Source organism: Salvelinus namaycush, chromosome 5 (assembly GCF_016432855.1).
Source record: "Salvelinus namaycush isolate Seneca chromosome 5, SaNama_1.0, whole genome shotgun sequence".
NCBI classification, from domain to species: Eukaryota; Metazoa; Chordata; class Actinopteri; order Salmoniformes; family Salmonidae; genus Salvelinus; species Salvelinus namaycush.
This window is the reverse complement of record NC_052311.1, coordinates 18976463-18990650: the sequence shown is the minus strand read 5'-3', so window position 1 is coordinate 18990650 and position 14188 is coordinate 18976463. Positions and strand designations below refer to the sequence as shown.

General features: G+C 40.1%; 1 protein-coding gene across 1 annotated transcript in view; it reads right to left on the bottom strand.

Moving 5' to 3' along the window:
* LOC120048025 (follistatin-related protein 5-like) overlaps positions 1-14188 on the bottom strand; it is a 244119-nt gene that overhangs the window by 76525 nt on the left and 153406 nt on the right. The window contains exon 7 of the mRNA XM_038993697.1: positions 1401-1567. Within this exon, the coding sequence (XP_038849625.1) occupies positions 1401-1567 (167 nt within the window). The remainder of the gene's footprint in view (positions 1-1400; positions 1568-14188) is intronic.

Genomic DNA, 14188 nt, shown 5'->3' with positions numbered 1-14188 from the left:
GATTGTTGACAGAAAATGAAAATGAAATCAATTTTAATCCCACTTTGTAACACAATAAAATGTGAAGAAATACAAGGGGTCTGCATACTTTTGCAAGGCACTGTATCTACCATATACAGAGGCCAAATGACATCAAAGTCGACCTAACTTGACCTGACATGTCCTGGCTTGTGCTCTGTTCCTTTACTTTACTCAAGAGTTAAATCTAGCTCACTCACTTTAATCCAATTTGGCATAGGCTGGTTTCAACGCATTCCCATGTCAGCAATGATGTACAAAATTATGAATAGCTTATTGTAGAGAAGACTGGGGGATAAAATGGCAGTGCTTTCACATGCAAGTCATCAAAAACCTCGGGGAGAAGGCGATGGCCCAAAAGAAGAAGAACATTCCCATCTTCATGTAAATGGGGGATCGTAAGAAGCTGAAGCACTCGGAAACAGTGGTGGCAGAAATTCAATTCCAGGAATGATGGTGCTCGGCGATGACTGGCGACAGCTGTGCGCCTCCTCGCACAGTTTTAAGGGCCATCAACATTTAATGTTACATTAGTGGCTTCGCTGGACCTTCTTTATCTACTACGACAGTGTTGACTCAATTATGCACGGTCGAGTCAGCCACAGCTTGGTCAATCCTGACAAGGGACAACGGAGAGAGTGGGCAGCCTTTCCTGATGACTCCCTGAACCTTCAAGTCTTCAAGTGTCCTGTCTTTGAAGAAGGATGAAAGCATAATGGTGGTAGATACTGCACACAGACGATGACACACGCCCCGCAGAAAGTAAAAATAGGAGCTATCCCTCAGAGCTGAACCCCTTTGGTATCCTCCTTCATCCTGCCTGCCTTTTTTTACCCATACTCCTTTGCTGTTCTTTGGCTGAGAACACTGTCCCTCTCAGCAGTGTACAGAGACTGGATATCTGACATTGTGTATAACTGTCAATCCCAAAATGCTGTTCAAAAGATCTAGGTCTGCATTTTGATTAGTCCACTTTAAAGTGTGCAGGCGTTCTAGTGATGGTGAGAAGCTGAGCAGGATATTACAAAACTGTTGGTCATACTTTATTAGGATTGTCCCATATGATGTACAACTGGTTATACTATCAACACACTCTCTGTTGATAAGAAACTGCTTGCTAAGGTTACGTTTACAGTAAAATAACAGTTAAGGTACGGATTAGGGCTAGGGTTAGGATAAGGTTTCGGGTTAGTGGATAGTTATTATCCAAATAAAGTGTTACCAAAGTGTGTGTGTGTGTGTGTGTGTTTGTGTGCATGCGTGCGTGCCTGCGTGATAAAATAAGCTTTCCTAGATAAGAAAAGCCTGGTAGTCAACCTGTCCTCGACACAAAGTGTCTTACAAAGCTAGAAGAAACAGGTGGGGCTTCAGGCAGCTCTTACATTGATGTCCTCCAGATCCAGAGAGTTGAGGACCTGATTGTTGCGTTTCCAGATGATGGGAGGTCTCTGCTCCCCCTTGATTGCGCAAATCAAGACAGCACTCTGGCCAACGGTTACCGTGGTGATGCTCAATTTCTGGTCATCTGGCAGGGTGAGCTGGAACACTTCTGTAAAGAAGAAAGCAAAGCCGGTAATTAGATCACCTGTTAGTCATAGAGAGCTGTGCCACTTTTGTTCCACTAGGGTGTTTGAATGTAAAAATTCAAGTGTGTGTGTCCCCATGTGCACTTGCGTATGTGTGTGTGTGAGTGTGAGTGTGAGTGTGAGTGTGAGTGTGTGTGTGTGTGTGTGTGTGTGTGTGTGTGTGTGTGTGTGTGTGTGTGTGAAAATAAATAAATAATGTTTGTGTGCATGTGTTCAAGTGTGTGTGCACGTGCGTGTGTTTGCGTGCACGTGTATGCGTTTACTTCCACATATCAGTGAAGCAAGCCAAAGGACTTTTCCTGTGTGTGTGTGAGCATACAGCACACTGAACAGACAAGTGATTGTGGTATTGTGTGTATGCCCGTATTCCTTAAATTAATGGACCTGAAAACAGTTGAATACACAGAGAGAGACTCAATTAGCCAGTGTTTTGTTGCCGAGGCACAACATTACTGCAGATGTTGTTTGGTTTATGCATCGAGGAAACATAATGAGTTCATACATCAAGAGAAAATGGATGAAATTAGGTGCTACGTAAATACATCAAGTAAACAAGAGATGTAATGTACATTTCATTAAACCATGCCAGTACTGTATCTCCGAGGATTTCTTCCGCCTACCTAGCTATCCATCTTATTATGTGGACTTTTCCAAAGGGATTGTGGGTGTTCTATTCAATGTCCCACAACGCCACCACATTTATGTATTTACATAAAGAGATTATTTGAAATGCATCGACAACTCAAAATGAATTGCAGTTCTCCACATATTGCTATAATCACTGATTGCTCAAGTGAAAGTGTATATATAGCACCAAAGGCACAGAAACTATCCTGGAAAAACAGAGACATTTTGCGTGTGGCCGGTAAGGGTGCCGATGGTTAACGACTATAATGCTTCCAGTTCTTCAATGAGACAATGAATGAACACAAAGCCATTACTCAAGCGTCCCCTTTAATTCTGTTATGTAACTAGACTTGTAACTAGTGTGTGCCTTTGAATTTTCCTCTTGGGCTAATGAGCAACAGAGCAAAAGGAAACACTGACTCAATTTGTTCTGCTCCTGAGGCCATGAAATACAAAACCTAATGAAAGAAAAGCCCAGGTCCAGAGACTAGCGGTTAGCTTAGCTCAGCGAAACCAACTGAGGGAAGAAAGAGCTTGAATAAGAATGTATCTGTTGTGTACCTTTTAATTTGAGTCTAGAGTTAATGCATAACAATCTGTCTTATGTCCTGAACTGGAATAACCCCCATGTGATCAATGCTTGAAGACTGCAGACACCCCATTCTGTAGGAAAAACAAATAAAGATATACCTCAGCACACAATTGCCCTGAGAAAATGTTTTACTATCTAGTGCTTTGAAATGGTTCATAACCCCAAGCAATACATGTCCAGTATTTCTATAGGGTTTAAAAGATCAATAACAAACTTGAACAGGATGGCTCTTTTGAAGATTGAATGAAGCTGTGTCATTAAGTCAAGAATATGTACAATTACAATTCTACATAGTCTCTTGGGGTTTCAAGAATGCATGGGAGATGTTATTCATGGAGAGACGACTGCATTTGATTGTCCTCAATCAATTTCTAGTCTTTTGTGAAAATCCCCATGCGGGATGGTAAATCCAAGACGCAAGAGGACATATGTGTTAACATGCTCAAACACACTCTTGTTGATTAGCCTTTAATAACCTTTTCTCAAAAGGGGGTGCTGTTTGCACTTTGTAATAATTTCGTTCCCAAATTAAACTGCCTCGTACTCAATTCTTGCTCGTACAATATGCATATTATTATTACTATTGGATAGAAAACACTCTCTAGTTTCTAAAACCGTTTGAATTATATCTGTGAGTAAAACAGAACTCGAGTTGGAGCAATTTTCCTATGAGGAAGTGAGAAATCTGAAATCTGCAGGCTGTTCTGAGGTCGGTTTATTAATTTGCATGTCTTCTATTGGTTGAGATGCACTGCATACGCCTTCCCCTGGATGTCAGCAAATAGTGAGACTTGAAATGGAGTTGCTAGGCAGATCTGAGGCCTTATAAATGGGCTGGCAACGTGGGGTCCTCTCTTTCTTTCCTTCGCCATGACGCAAGACAGACCTCAGGATGGCGTTCTAGAAAGCTCCCGTTATAGCCCTTAGATATATCCGGCTCTGATTTTATTCGATATAGGTGTTAAAGACATCATAATGTTGTTATTTTAAACCGAGTTATATCAGTTTATATCAGTATATTGCGATTTTCGGGTATTTATTTGTGCTGCGTTCTAGTGAGTTGGGCACGTCTGGCCCACATGGCTAATGTTTACTGCTAATTCCAAAGTTGAAGGCGACAATCTACAACCGAGCAACGATTCTTTTGGAAAAAGGACAACTTGCCCAAGATTCTGATGGGAGCTCATCAAAAAGTAAGAACTATTTATGATGTTAATTCGTTGTTCTGTTGAAAAATGTAAAACTCATATTCCGCCATTAATTTCGGTGCGGTCTCGCTTTAACGCACGCTGTATGTTGTAGTAACGTTAATTTTAAAAATCTAACACAGCGATTGCATTAAGAACTAATGTATCTTTCATTTGCTGTCCAACCTGTATTTTTTAGTCAAGTTTAAATTTAGTTACTGATTAGATTAGGTGCCTCTTCCAAGATTTCTCCCGACATATTGTTGGCAGCTTGGCTACTATTCTCATTGTATAACCACGATTTGTGCCGCTAAATATGCACATTTTCGAACAAACTCTATATGTATTGTGTAATATGATGTTATAGGACTGTCATCTGAAGAAGTTTGAGAAGGTTAGTGAAAAAATTTATATATTTTGCTGGTTTATTCGTTATCGCTATTGTTGGCTTGAATCAATGCTGTTGTGTGGTTGGCTATTGTAGTAAGCTAATATAATGCTATATTGTGTTTTCACTGTAAAACACTTAAAACATCTGAAATATTGGCTGGATTCACAAGATCTTTGTCTTTCATTTGCTGTACGCTGTGTATTTTTCATAAATGTTTTATGATGAGTATTTAGGTAATTCACGTTGGTCTCTGTAGTTATTCTAGTTGCTTTGGTGAGAGTTGTGATGGTGGCTGCAATGGTAAACTATGATTTATACCTGAAATATGCACATTTTTCTAACAAAACATATGCTATACAATACATATGTTATCAGACTGTCATCTGATGAAGTTGTTTCTTGGTTAGTGGCTATCTATATCTTTATTTGGTCGAAATTGTGATAGCTACCTATGCAGGAAAAAAATGGTGGGAAAAAAAAGTTGTGTCTTTTGCTATCGTGGTTAGCTAATAGATTTACATATTGTGTCTTCCCTGTAAAACATTTTAAAAATCAGAAATGATGGCTGGATTCACAAGATGTGTATCTTTCATCTGGTGTCTTGGACTTGTGATTTAATGATATTTAGATGCTAGTATTTACTTGTGACGCTATGCTAGGCTATGCTAGTCAGCTTTTTTACTGATGGGGGTGCTCCCGGATCCGGGATTGTGATGAAGTAGAAGTTAATTTCTCAAGAGTGCGAACATCTGTCAAATCATTAGCGTGACCCTTCTTGCCCGACAATGAAGCATCTTGTGTCTTGATGACGATGATGTTAACTATTGATCTTTGAAAGCTGACATGCTACATGGAAAGCGACTCATTTTGTCATGTGGAAATTGCAACATAACAACAATAATGTTTAATGTGACACAGACAATCTTAACTTCTTGTCGATAGGGGGAGCTGTTAGCACTATTTTTTTCTTGATGTTCCCAAATTAAACTGCCTCGTACTCAATTCTTGCTCGTACAATATGCATATTATTATTACTATTGGATAGAAAACACTCTCTGGTTTCTAAAACCGTTTGAATTATGTCTGTGCGTGAAACAGAACTGGACTTAGAGCAATTTCCCTATGTGGAGTTGAGAATGCAGATTTTTCCAACCTGTTCTCAGACCTGTGTATAACTCTGCCTGTCTTCTATTGGTTGAGATGCACTGCATACGCCTTCCCCTGGGTGTCAGCGAATAGAGGGCCTTGAAATGGAGTCTCTAGGCAGATCCGAAAGTCTATAAATTGATTGGAATCAAAGGGTCCCCTCTTTTGATTCTTCGCGCTGACGCAGTGAGGACCTTGGCATGTCGTTTTAGAAGCTCCCGTTTTAGCTCCTAGATATATCCGGCTCTGTTTTTATTCGATATAGGCTTTAAAGACATCATAATCTTGTTATTTTAAACCGATTTATATCAGTTTATGTCAGTATATTGCGATTTTCGGGTATTTCATTTTCTGGCGTTGTAGGAAGTTGGGTATCTCTCTCTCGCATGCCATTGTTTACTGCTAATTGCAACGTGGAAGATGACTTTCTCCAACCCAGCAACGATTCTTTTGGACAAAGGACACCTATCCCAAGATTCTGATGGGAGGTCATCAAAAAGTAAGAACTATTTATGCTGATAATTCATTGTTCTGTTGAAAAAAGTCAAATGCATAAGACGCCATTACTTGCAGTGTAGCCTTGCTTTATCGCACCCTGTATTGCGCAGTAACGTTAATTTTAAAAATGTAATTCAGCGATTGCATTAAGAACTAATTTGTCTTTCAATTGCTGTCCAACCTGTATTTTTTTAGTCAAGTTTATGAATAGTTTTCGATAAGAATAGGTGCCTTTCCAAGATGGCGCCGGACAGATTGCTTGAGTATTTGGACACTATTTTCATTGTATAAGCACGATTTGTGCCGCTAAATATGCACATTTTCGAACAAACTCTATATGCATTGTGTAATATGATGTTACAGGACTGTCATCTGAAGAATTCTGAGAAGGTTAGTGAAAAAATTAATATATTTTGGTGGTTTATACGTTATCGCTCTTTTTGCCTTGAATCAATGCTGGGGTGATGTTTGCACATGTGGTAAGCTAATATAACGCTATATTGTGTTTTCGCTGTAAAACACTTAGAAAATCTGAAATATTGTCTGGATTCACAAGATCTGTGTCTTTCAATTGCTGTACGCTGTGTATTTTTAAGAAATGTTTTATGATGAGTAATTAGGTAATACACGTTGCTCTCTGTAGTTATTCTAGTCGCTTTGGTGAGATTTGTGATGGTGGCTGCAATGGTAAACTATGATTTATACCTGAAATATGCACATTTTTCTAACAAAACATATGCTATACAATAAATATGTTATCAGACTGTCATCTGATGAAGTTGTTTCTTGGTTAGTGGCTATTTATATCTTTATTTGGTCGAATTTGTGATAGCTACTGATGGAGTAAAAAACTGTTGGAGTAAAAAAAGTGGTGTCTTTTGCTAACGTGGTTAGCTAATAGATTTACATATTGTGTCTTCCCTGTAAAACATTTAAAAAATCAGAAATGATGTCTGGATTCACAAGATGTGTATCTTTCATCTGGTGTCTTGGACTTGTGATTTAATGATATTTAGATGCTAGTATTTACTTGTGACGCTATGCTAGGCTATGCTAGTAGCTTTTCTACTGATGGGGGTGCTCCCGGATCCGGGTTTGGGAGGTGTTAGAGGTTAATAGAAGAGTATAATTGAGCTACGAAAGAACAAGAATGGACAACAAGATTCCAGTTTCTCAAATGTGTTTAAAACTTCTACTTGGTCACCATCCCGGATCCGGGAGCATCCTCATCAGTAAAAAAGCTGACTAGCATAGCCTAGCATAGCGCCACAAGTAAATACTAGCATATAAATATCATGAAATCACAAGTCCAAGACACCAAATGAAAGATACACATCTTGTGAATCCAGCCATCATTTCCGATTTTTAAAATGTTTTACAGCGAAAACACAATATGTATTTCTATTAGCTAACCACAATAGCAAAAAACTCAACCGCATATTTTCAAAAAAAATTTACCGCATAGATAGCTATCACAAAACCGACCAAATAGAGATATAATTAGTCACTAACCAAGAAACAACTTCATCAGATGACAGTCTTATAACATGTTATACAATAAATCTATGTTTTGTTCGAAAATGTGCATATTTGAGGTATAAATCATAGTTTTACATTGCAGCTACCATAAAAAATATCGCCAAAGCAGCCGGAATAATTAGAGAGCAATGTGAAATACCTAAATACTCATCATAAAACATTTATGAAAAATACATGGTGTACAGCAAATGAAAGATAAACATCTTGTGAATCCAGCCAATATTTCAGATTTTTTAAGTGTTTTACAGCGAAAACACAATATAGCATTATATTAGCTTACCACAATAGCCAACCACACAACTGCATTCATTCACCGCAAAGGTAGCGATCGCAAAAAAACAGCAAAAGATATAAAATTATTCACTAACCTTGACAAACTTCATCAGATGACAGTCCTATAACATCATGTTACACAATACATATATGTTTTGTTCGAAAATGTGCATATTTAGCGGTACAAATCGTGGTTTTACAATGTGAATACGTAGCCAAACTGCACAAAATTATCCGGAGATATTTTGTACAGTCACCTAATCTAATCAAAGAACTCATCATAAACTTTACTAAAAAATACATGTTGTACAGCAAATGAAAGATACACTAGTTCTTAATGCAATCGCCGTGTTAGATTTTTTAAAATAACTTTAGTACGACATACAGCTTACGTTATAGCGAGACAGCGCCTGCAATGAGGGCGGAAAATAGAACTAAACATTTTCCACAGAAATACGAAATAACATCATAAATGGTTCCTACTTTTGCTGAGCTTCCATCAGAATCTTGTACAAGGAGTCCTTTGTCCAGAATAAATCGTTGTTTGGTTTTAGAATGTCCTCTTCGCCTGTCGAATTAGCAACCTTAGCTAGCCAAGTGGCGCGAAGATGTCCATCTTCACCAAACGCAGAGAACGGAAAACGCCAAAACTCCCGATAAACGTTCAATAATCTGATAAAACTATATTTAAAAAACATACTTTACGATGATATTATCACATGTATCAAATAAAATCAAAACCGGAGTTATTAGACGTCTATACCGAACGCTTTTCAGAAGCCAATGTCGATGTCCTTCCCGCGCCTTGCTAGACAAAGGAAATTGGGGTCACGTCATTCCAAGAGCTCTTGTTCGACCTCAGATCAAGCTAGACACCCCATTCCACCTCCCACTGCCTGTTGACATCTAGTGGAAGGCGTATGAAGTGCATGTATATCCATAGATTTCAAGCAAATGAATAGGAAGGCCCTGGAACAGAGCCTCGATTTCAGATTTTTCACTTCCTATCAGGAAGTTTGCTGCAAAATGAGTTCTGTTTTACTCACAGATATAATTCAAACGGTTTTAGAAACTTGAGAGTGTTTTCTATCCAATAGTAATAATAATATGCATATTGTACGAGCAAGAATAGAGTACGAGGCAGTTTAATTTGGGCACGATTTTTTACAAAGTGAAAATAGCGCCCCCCTATTGACAAAATTAATGGGGAATTACTACTATACAGACCCTGGAAGTTATAACATGCTGAAATGTTTGAGACAAACATATCTCTCTCAGCACATACTGCAGTTTCTAACGTCTACAGGGCTTCATTAAATCTTAATTTCCCAAATTAGGCTGCAATGTGTCCTCTCTTTTTCTCCAAGCTCAGAGGAGGAAATTAGCAAAGTACAAATGCATTTCCTACGCAGAATTCATTGGCGCCAGTGGAGATATATTACACATAATTGACTTCAAACTTACTCCATCTATTGAGATGTTAAGAGTTTGAAAACAATTAAAGAACTAATTTCCAGAGTTCAGCACTGGGTTTATTGGATACTTCAGAGATGAAAAAGTGACTTGATGTTTTCCTACTAGCAGATCATGATACAGGCTCAAAGATTACATGAACACACTGCTGATCAAAATATTCTAAGCAATATCTTTGCAGAAAGCAAACGGCGGTCATCTTTTGACATGCTCACTGAACTCTGTCGGCCCATGTCACATACACAAAGACAGATGCCCACAAGGGACATACTACTCCACAAATAAAACAATACAATGTCCTAGTGGGAGCGTCCTATTGTGGCTCTGTTATGATGCTGCTCCCCCTCGACCCTGCTGGCAAAACAACCCTGACAACATCACTGCTAACACGACGCATGGACATTTCAAAACTCTGTAGGCTTTGTAGCTGCGGTGTTGAGGCGGGACAATCTCCTCCCTAACCATTCAATTACAGTCCCTAGTATCTTAATGGCTTTGGAAATGCGCTTAGAGCGACAAACTCGATTCACAGGCGATCTCGGGGGAACTGAAACGGGGGAAGTCATGGGGGAGATTTTAAAAAGAGAAATCAGCAGGCGGCAGGCTGCATCATACTGTTGGAGGGAAACCACCAAACCACATGCATGTGAAGTCTGTACAGGCACAGAATGGGCAATTTCTTATTGATCAAATCGAACTCAGTGTGGGCTGCTGGACATTTTATCCGATCTTCTCTGGCCTCTGATTTATCAGAACGACTAGTGGCCCTGGCTGCTCCTTTCGTCTTGTTTTGGACTTCCATGGCTTTTCTCCTGGGAGGGACCTAACCTTCAACATCCAGCCTGTAATTAGTGATTAACGGCTGGGTCTGGTTTTTGATTTACTCCCCAAATGTTCCCATAATGGGATCTTGGTCCATGCCCACCGCCCAAGACTAAATCACCTATGGCACAGTAGAGGAACGGTTGTCAGGGAAAATAGCTGTCACTGTCGTTTAGCTACTCCCCTGCTCACCTAGCTCTTTCTCTCCTTCTCTTTCTGTTTCTCTCTCTCTCCTCTTTCTGTTTCTCTCTCTCCTTTTTCTGTTTCTCTTTCTATTTCTCTCTCTCCTTCTCTCTTTCCTTCTCTTTCTGTTTCTCTCTCTCCTTCTCTTTCTGTTTCTCTCTCCTTCTGTTTCTCTTTCTGTTTCTCTCTCTCCTCTCTTTCCTTCTCTTTGTTTCTCTCTCCTTCTTTTTCTGTTTCTCTTTCTGTTTCTCTCTTTCCTTCTCTTTCTGTTTCTCTCTTGTTCTGTTTCTCTCTGTTTCTCTTTCTGTTTCTCTCTCTCCTCTCTCTCCTTCTCTTTCTGTTTCTCTCTCTCCTCTCTCCTTCTCTTTCTGTTTCTCTCTCTCTCTCCTTCTATTTCTGTTTCTCTCTCTCCTCTCTCTCCTTCTCTTTCTGTTTCTCTCTCTCCTCTCTCTCCTTCTCTTTCTGTTTCTCTCTCTTTCTGTTTCTCTCTTGTGCTTTCCCAACATCATATCTATCATACATGTGGCACACATCCTCCAAAGAGGTGTTATCTGTCCAGGTGGGTGTATCTCCATTGCTGCTGTTTTTTTAAGGTATATTGTCTAGTGCTGTTATATCATTTTGAACAACCCCCAAATCACTCCACTTGGGTTTAGGGTTCCCGAGACCGATAGGAGGGTTAGCTCGACTGAATTACCTGCTCCAATATCAACGTCTGCAGATAGGAACAGCCCTGCCAATACCAGAAATACTTTGATCAAGACTTAAAGCTTCATAAAGCAGACTGCAAGTAAAGCCAATTGAAATAAAAACCTCTGCACCAAGGTTATAAATGTGAGTGAAGCCTGTAAAAGTGGAACTTACTGAGTGCATTACCTCACCTGATCAGCCTGGGGCCTGGTTTATAGAGCAGCTGGTGAAGGAGCCTCGTGGGACCGACCACACATGGCTGAAGACCATTGTAACTGGACTAATTTGATCAAAACTACCTTGTGAAAAAGGCATTGAGAGAAAAGCTATCCCGTCAAAATGCAAGGTATATTTGGGGTTTGGGTTTATCATAAGGGGGCCATGCTGATTTGGCTGCGATGCCTCTCTCACCCACTCAAGTGAGTTCTATTCCTTATCATGCGGTTCGTAACAGTGAATAATATTGAGCGCTGTGCACGTGGCTGTTTTTACGTGTGTGCCTTCCCACCTGTGTGTGTGTGCGCGTGCGTGCGTGCATACGTAATTGCGTACGTGCGTGTGTATTATGTGTGTGTGTGTGTCTGTATCTGTAACTGTGTGTACATGTGTATGTGCGTGTGTGTGTGCATGCGTATGTGTGTTTTTAAAGGCAGGTTTGATTGAGGTGCGCCAGTAAGCCATCTCACCAGCGGGCTCAAGAAAAGCAAGAGGGAGTGAGTTCAACACACAGCTGAGTGTCCAGAGATGCATTAAGTAATTGCCTTCTAGCTCCACGGTAGGGATCTTAATAGCATTATTATGTTCAAAGTACAACGTTGCTCCAATAGCTGCATACCTCTCGAGACTGCAATCCGATGTGAGCGCGTCAACAGCGTACCCCTCCTTGACAAGAGCCGTGAAACGTTTGAGAGGCATGAAGCCAGCGAGTTTGTTTACATGGAAATGCTTCCCTTCTGTCTGTATGTCTGTCAACAGTGATAGGAAGGAGGACTAACGTCTATAAGAAAGATTATGGTACACATGATATTACATTTTGTAGAGATGTAGTTTTTCTATCATGTAGCTTTCCTACACACTGTGTGATTCATAAACTGTATGTATCACATACACTCAGTGGCCCGTTTATAAGGTACCCCACCCTGTTGACGAAAATGGTTAGCTCCTACAGACAGTGAGTCACGTGGCCGTGGCTTGCTATATAAAGCAGGCAGACAGGCATCAAGCCATTCAGTTACTGTTATATTGAAAGTTAGAATGGGCAAAACGAGTGGCATAAGCAACTTTGAGCATGGTATGATCGTCGGTGCCAGTCATCTCAGAAACGCCTCCTGGGTTTTTCATGCATGACAGTGTCTAGGGTTTACCGAGAATGGTGCGACAAACAAAAAACCTCCCGTCAGTGGCAGTCCTGTGGGCAAAAACAGCTCTTTGATGAGAGGTCGAAGGAGAATGGCAAGAATCGTGCAAGCTAACAGGCGGACCACAAACAGACAAATAACGGCGCAGTACAACAGTGGTGTGTAGAACGGCATCTCAGAACGCACACCTCGTTGATCCTTGTCATGGATGGGCTATTAAAGCAGACAACCACACCGGGTTCCACTCAGCTAAAAGAAGAGAAGAAGAAGCGGCTCCAGTGAGCACGCGATCACCAACACTGGACAATTGAGGAGTGGAAAAACATTGCCTGGTCCGACAAAACCCGGTTCCTGTTGCATCATACTGATGGCAGAGTCAGGATTTGGCATAATCAGCATGAGTCCATGGCCCCATCCTGCCTGGTGTCAATGGTACAGTCTGGTGGCGGTTGTGTAATGGTGTGGGGAAAGTTTTCCTGATATGTTAGGTCCCTTGATACCAATTGCGCAAGGTTTGAACGCCACACCTTTTAGAATCTATCCCCCAAATAATATAGGTTGTTCTGGAGGGAAAGGAGGGTCCGACCCATTACTAGATGGATGTACCTAATAAACTGGCCACTGTGTGTATATCATATTGTCACGCCCTGGCCTTAGCTATCTTTGTTTTCTTTATTATTTTGGTTAGGTCAGGGTGTGACATGGGGGATTTATGTGTTTTGTCTTGTCTAGGGGTTTTGTATGTTTATGGGGTGTTTTCTAGTCTAGGTGTTTGTATGTCTATGGTTGCCTAGATTGGTTCTCAATTAGAGGCAGCTGTTTATCGTTGTCTCTGATTGGGAACCATATTTAGGCAGCCATATTCCGTTGGGTATTTCGTGGGTTATTGTCTATATGTAAGTTGCCTGTGTCTGCACTTGTTTAATATATAGCTTCACGTTCGTTTGTTGTTTTGCATAGTTTGTTTAAGTGTTCTTCGTTTCGTTAAATAAATAGAAGAATGTATTCTTATCACGCTGCGCCTTGGTCCTCCTCTCTTCATCCAAACGACGAACGTGACACATATATATTATATATTAATCATAAGCTTTCCAATCCTATCCAATATCACAGAGAACTCTGATTGTAATAAATCCAGTCAATTGCAATGTTCTGGAATTATAGTTTACATATAGAAATTCAGTCCACACTTCAGGTAATGACTTCTTACTAATCAATAATCAATATAGTACATCACTGATCAAGTATATCGTGAAATGTTAAGTCATGCAATCTCATTTGATGTCAAGGAATATATACATTAATGGACTACAAGATACAAGACTACAAGATTCACTAAAGGCATGTGAATACGCAAGCTATATTTGATAACGGACCAAACTTCTGGAAGACAAGACATTCTTGTATCCTATTGTGAAACAGCGTAGCCTTCTACAAAGGCTATATCCTGTTAGAATTGGTTCCAAGTCGCAAAAATGCAATTTGTCATGGATTTAAGTTAGAAATGATGTGAAATCCTCCCGTGGGTATTGCTAAGGCCCAATTGGCTATTGTCTCAGTACCTCAAGTGATTTTGAGGATATTTCCAGGGGGAAAAAAGATGGAAAAGAGAAAGAAAAAAATTAAGTTAAAGCATTTCAAATCTTTCTAATAAATAACACATTCTGCAAAAATCACACTTTTGGAAAATGGATCCAATTTAACAGCACTCCTTGAAGCCAGTGAGCAGAATGTTCCACGGGAGCTTGTCGTGAGAAAGCATGACGATCCATTAATTGTCAATGCGCCACGAGCGATGAATAACA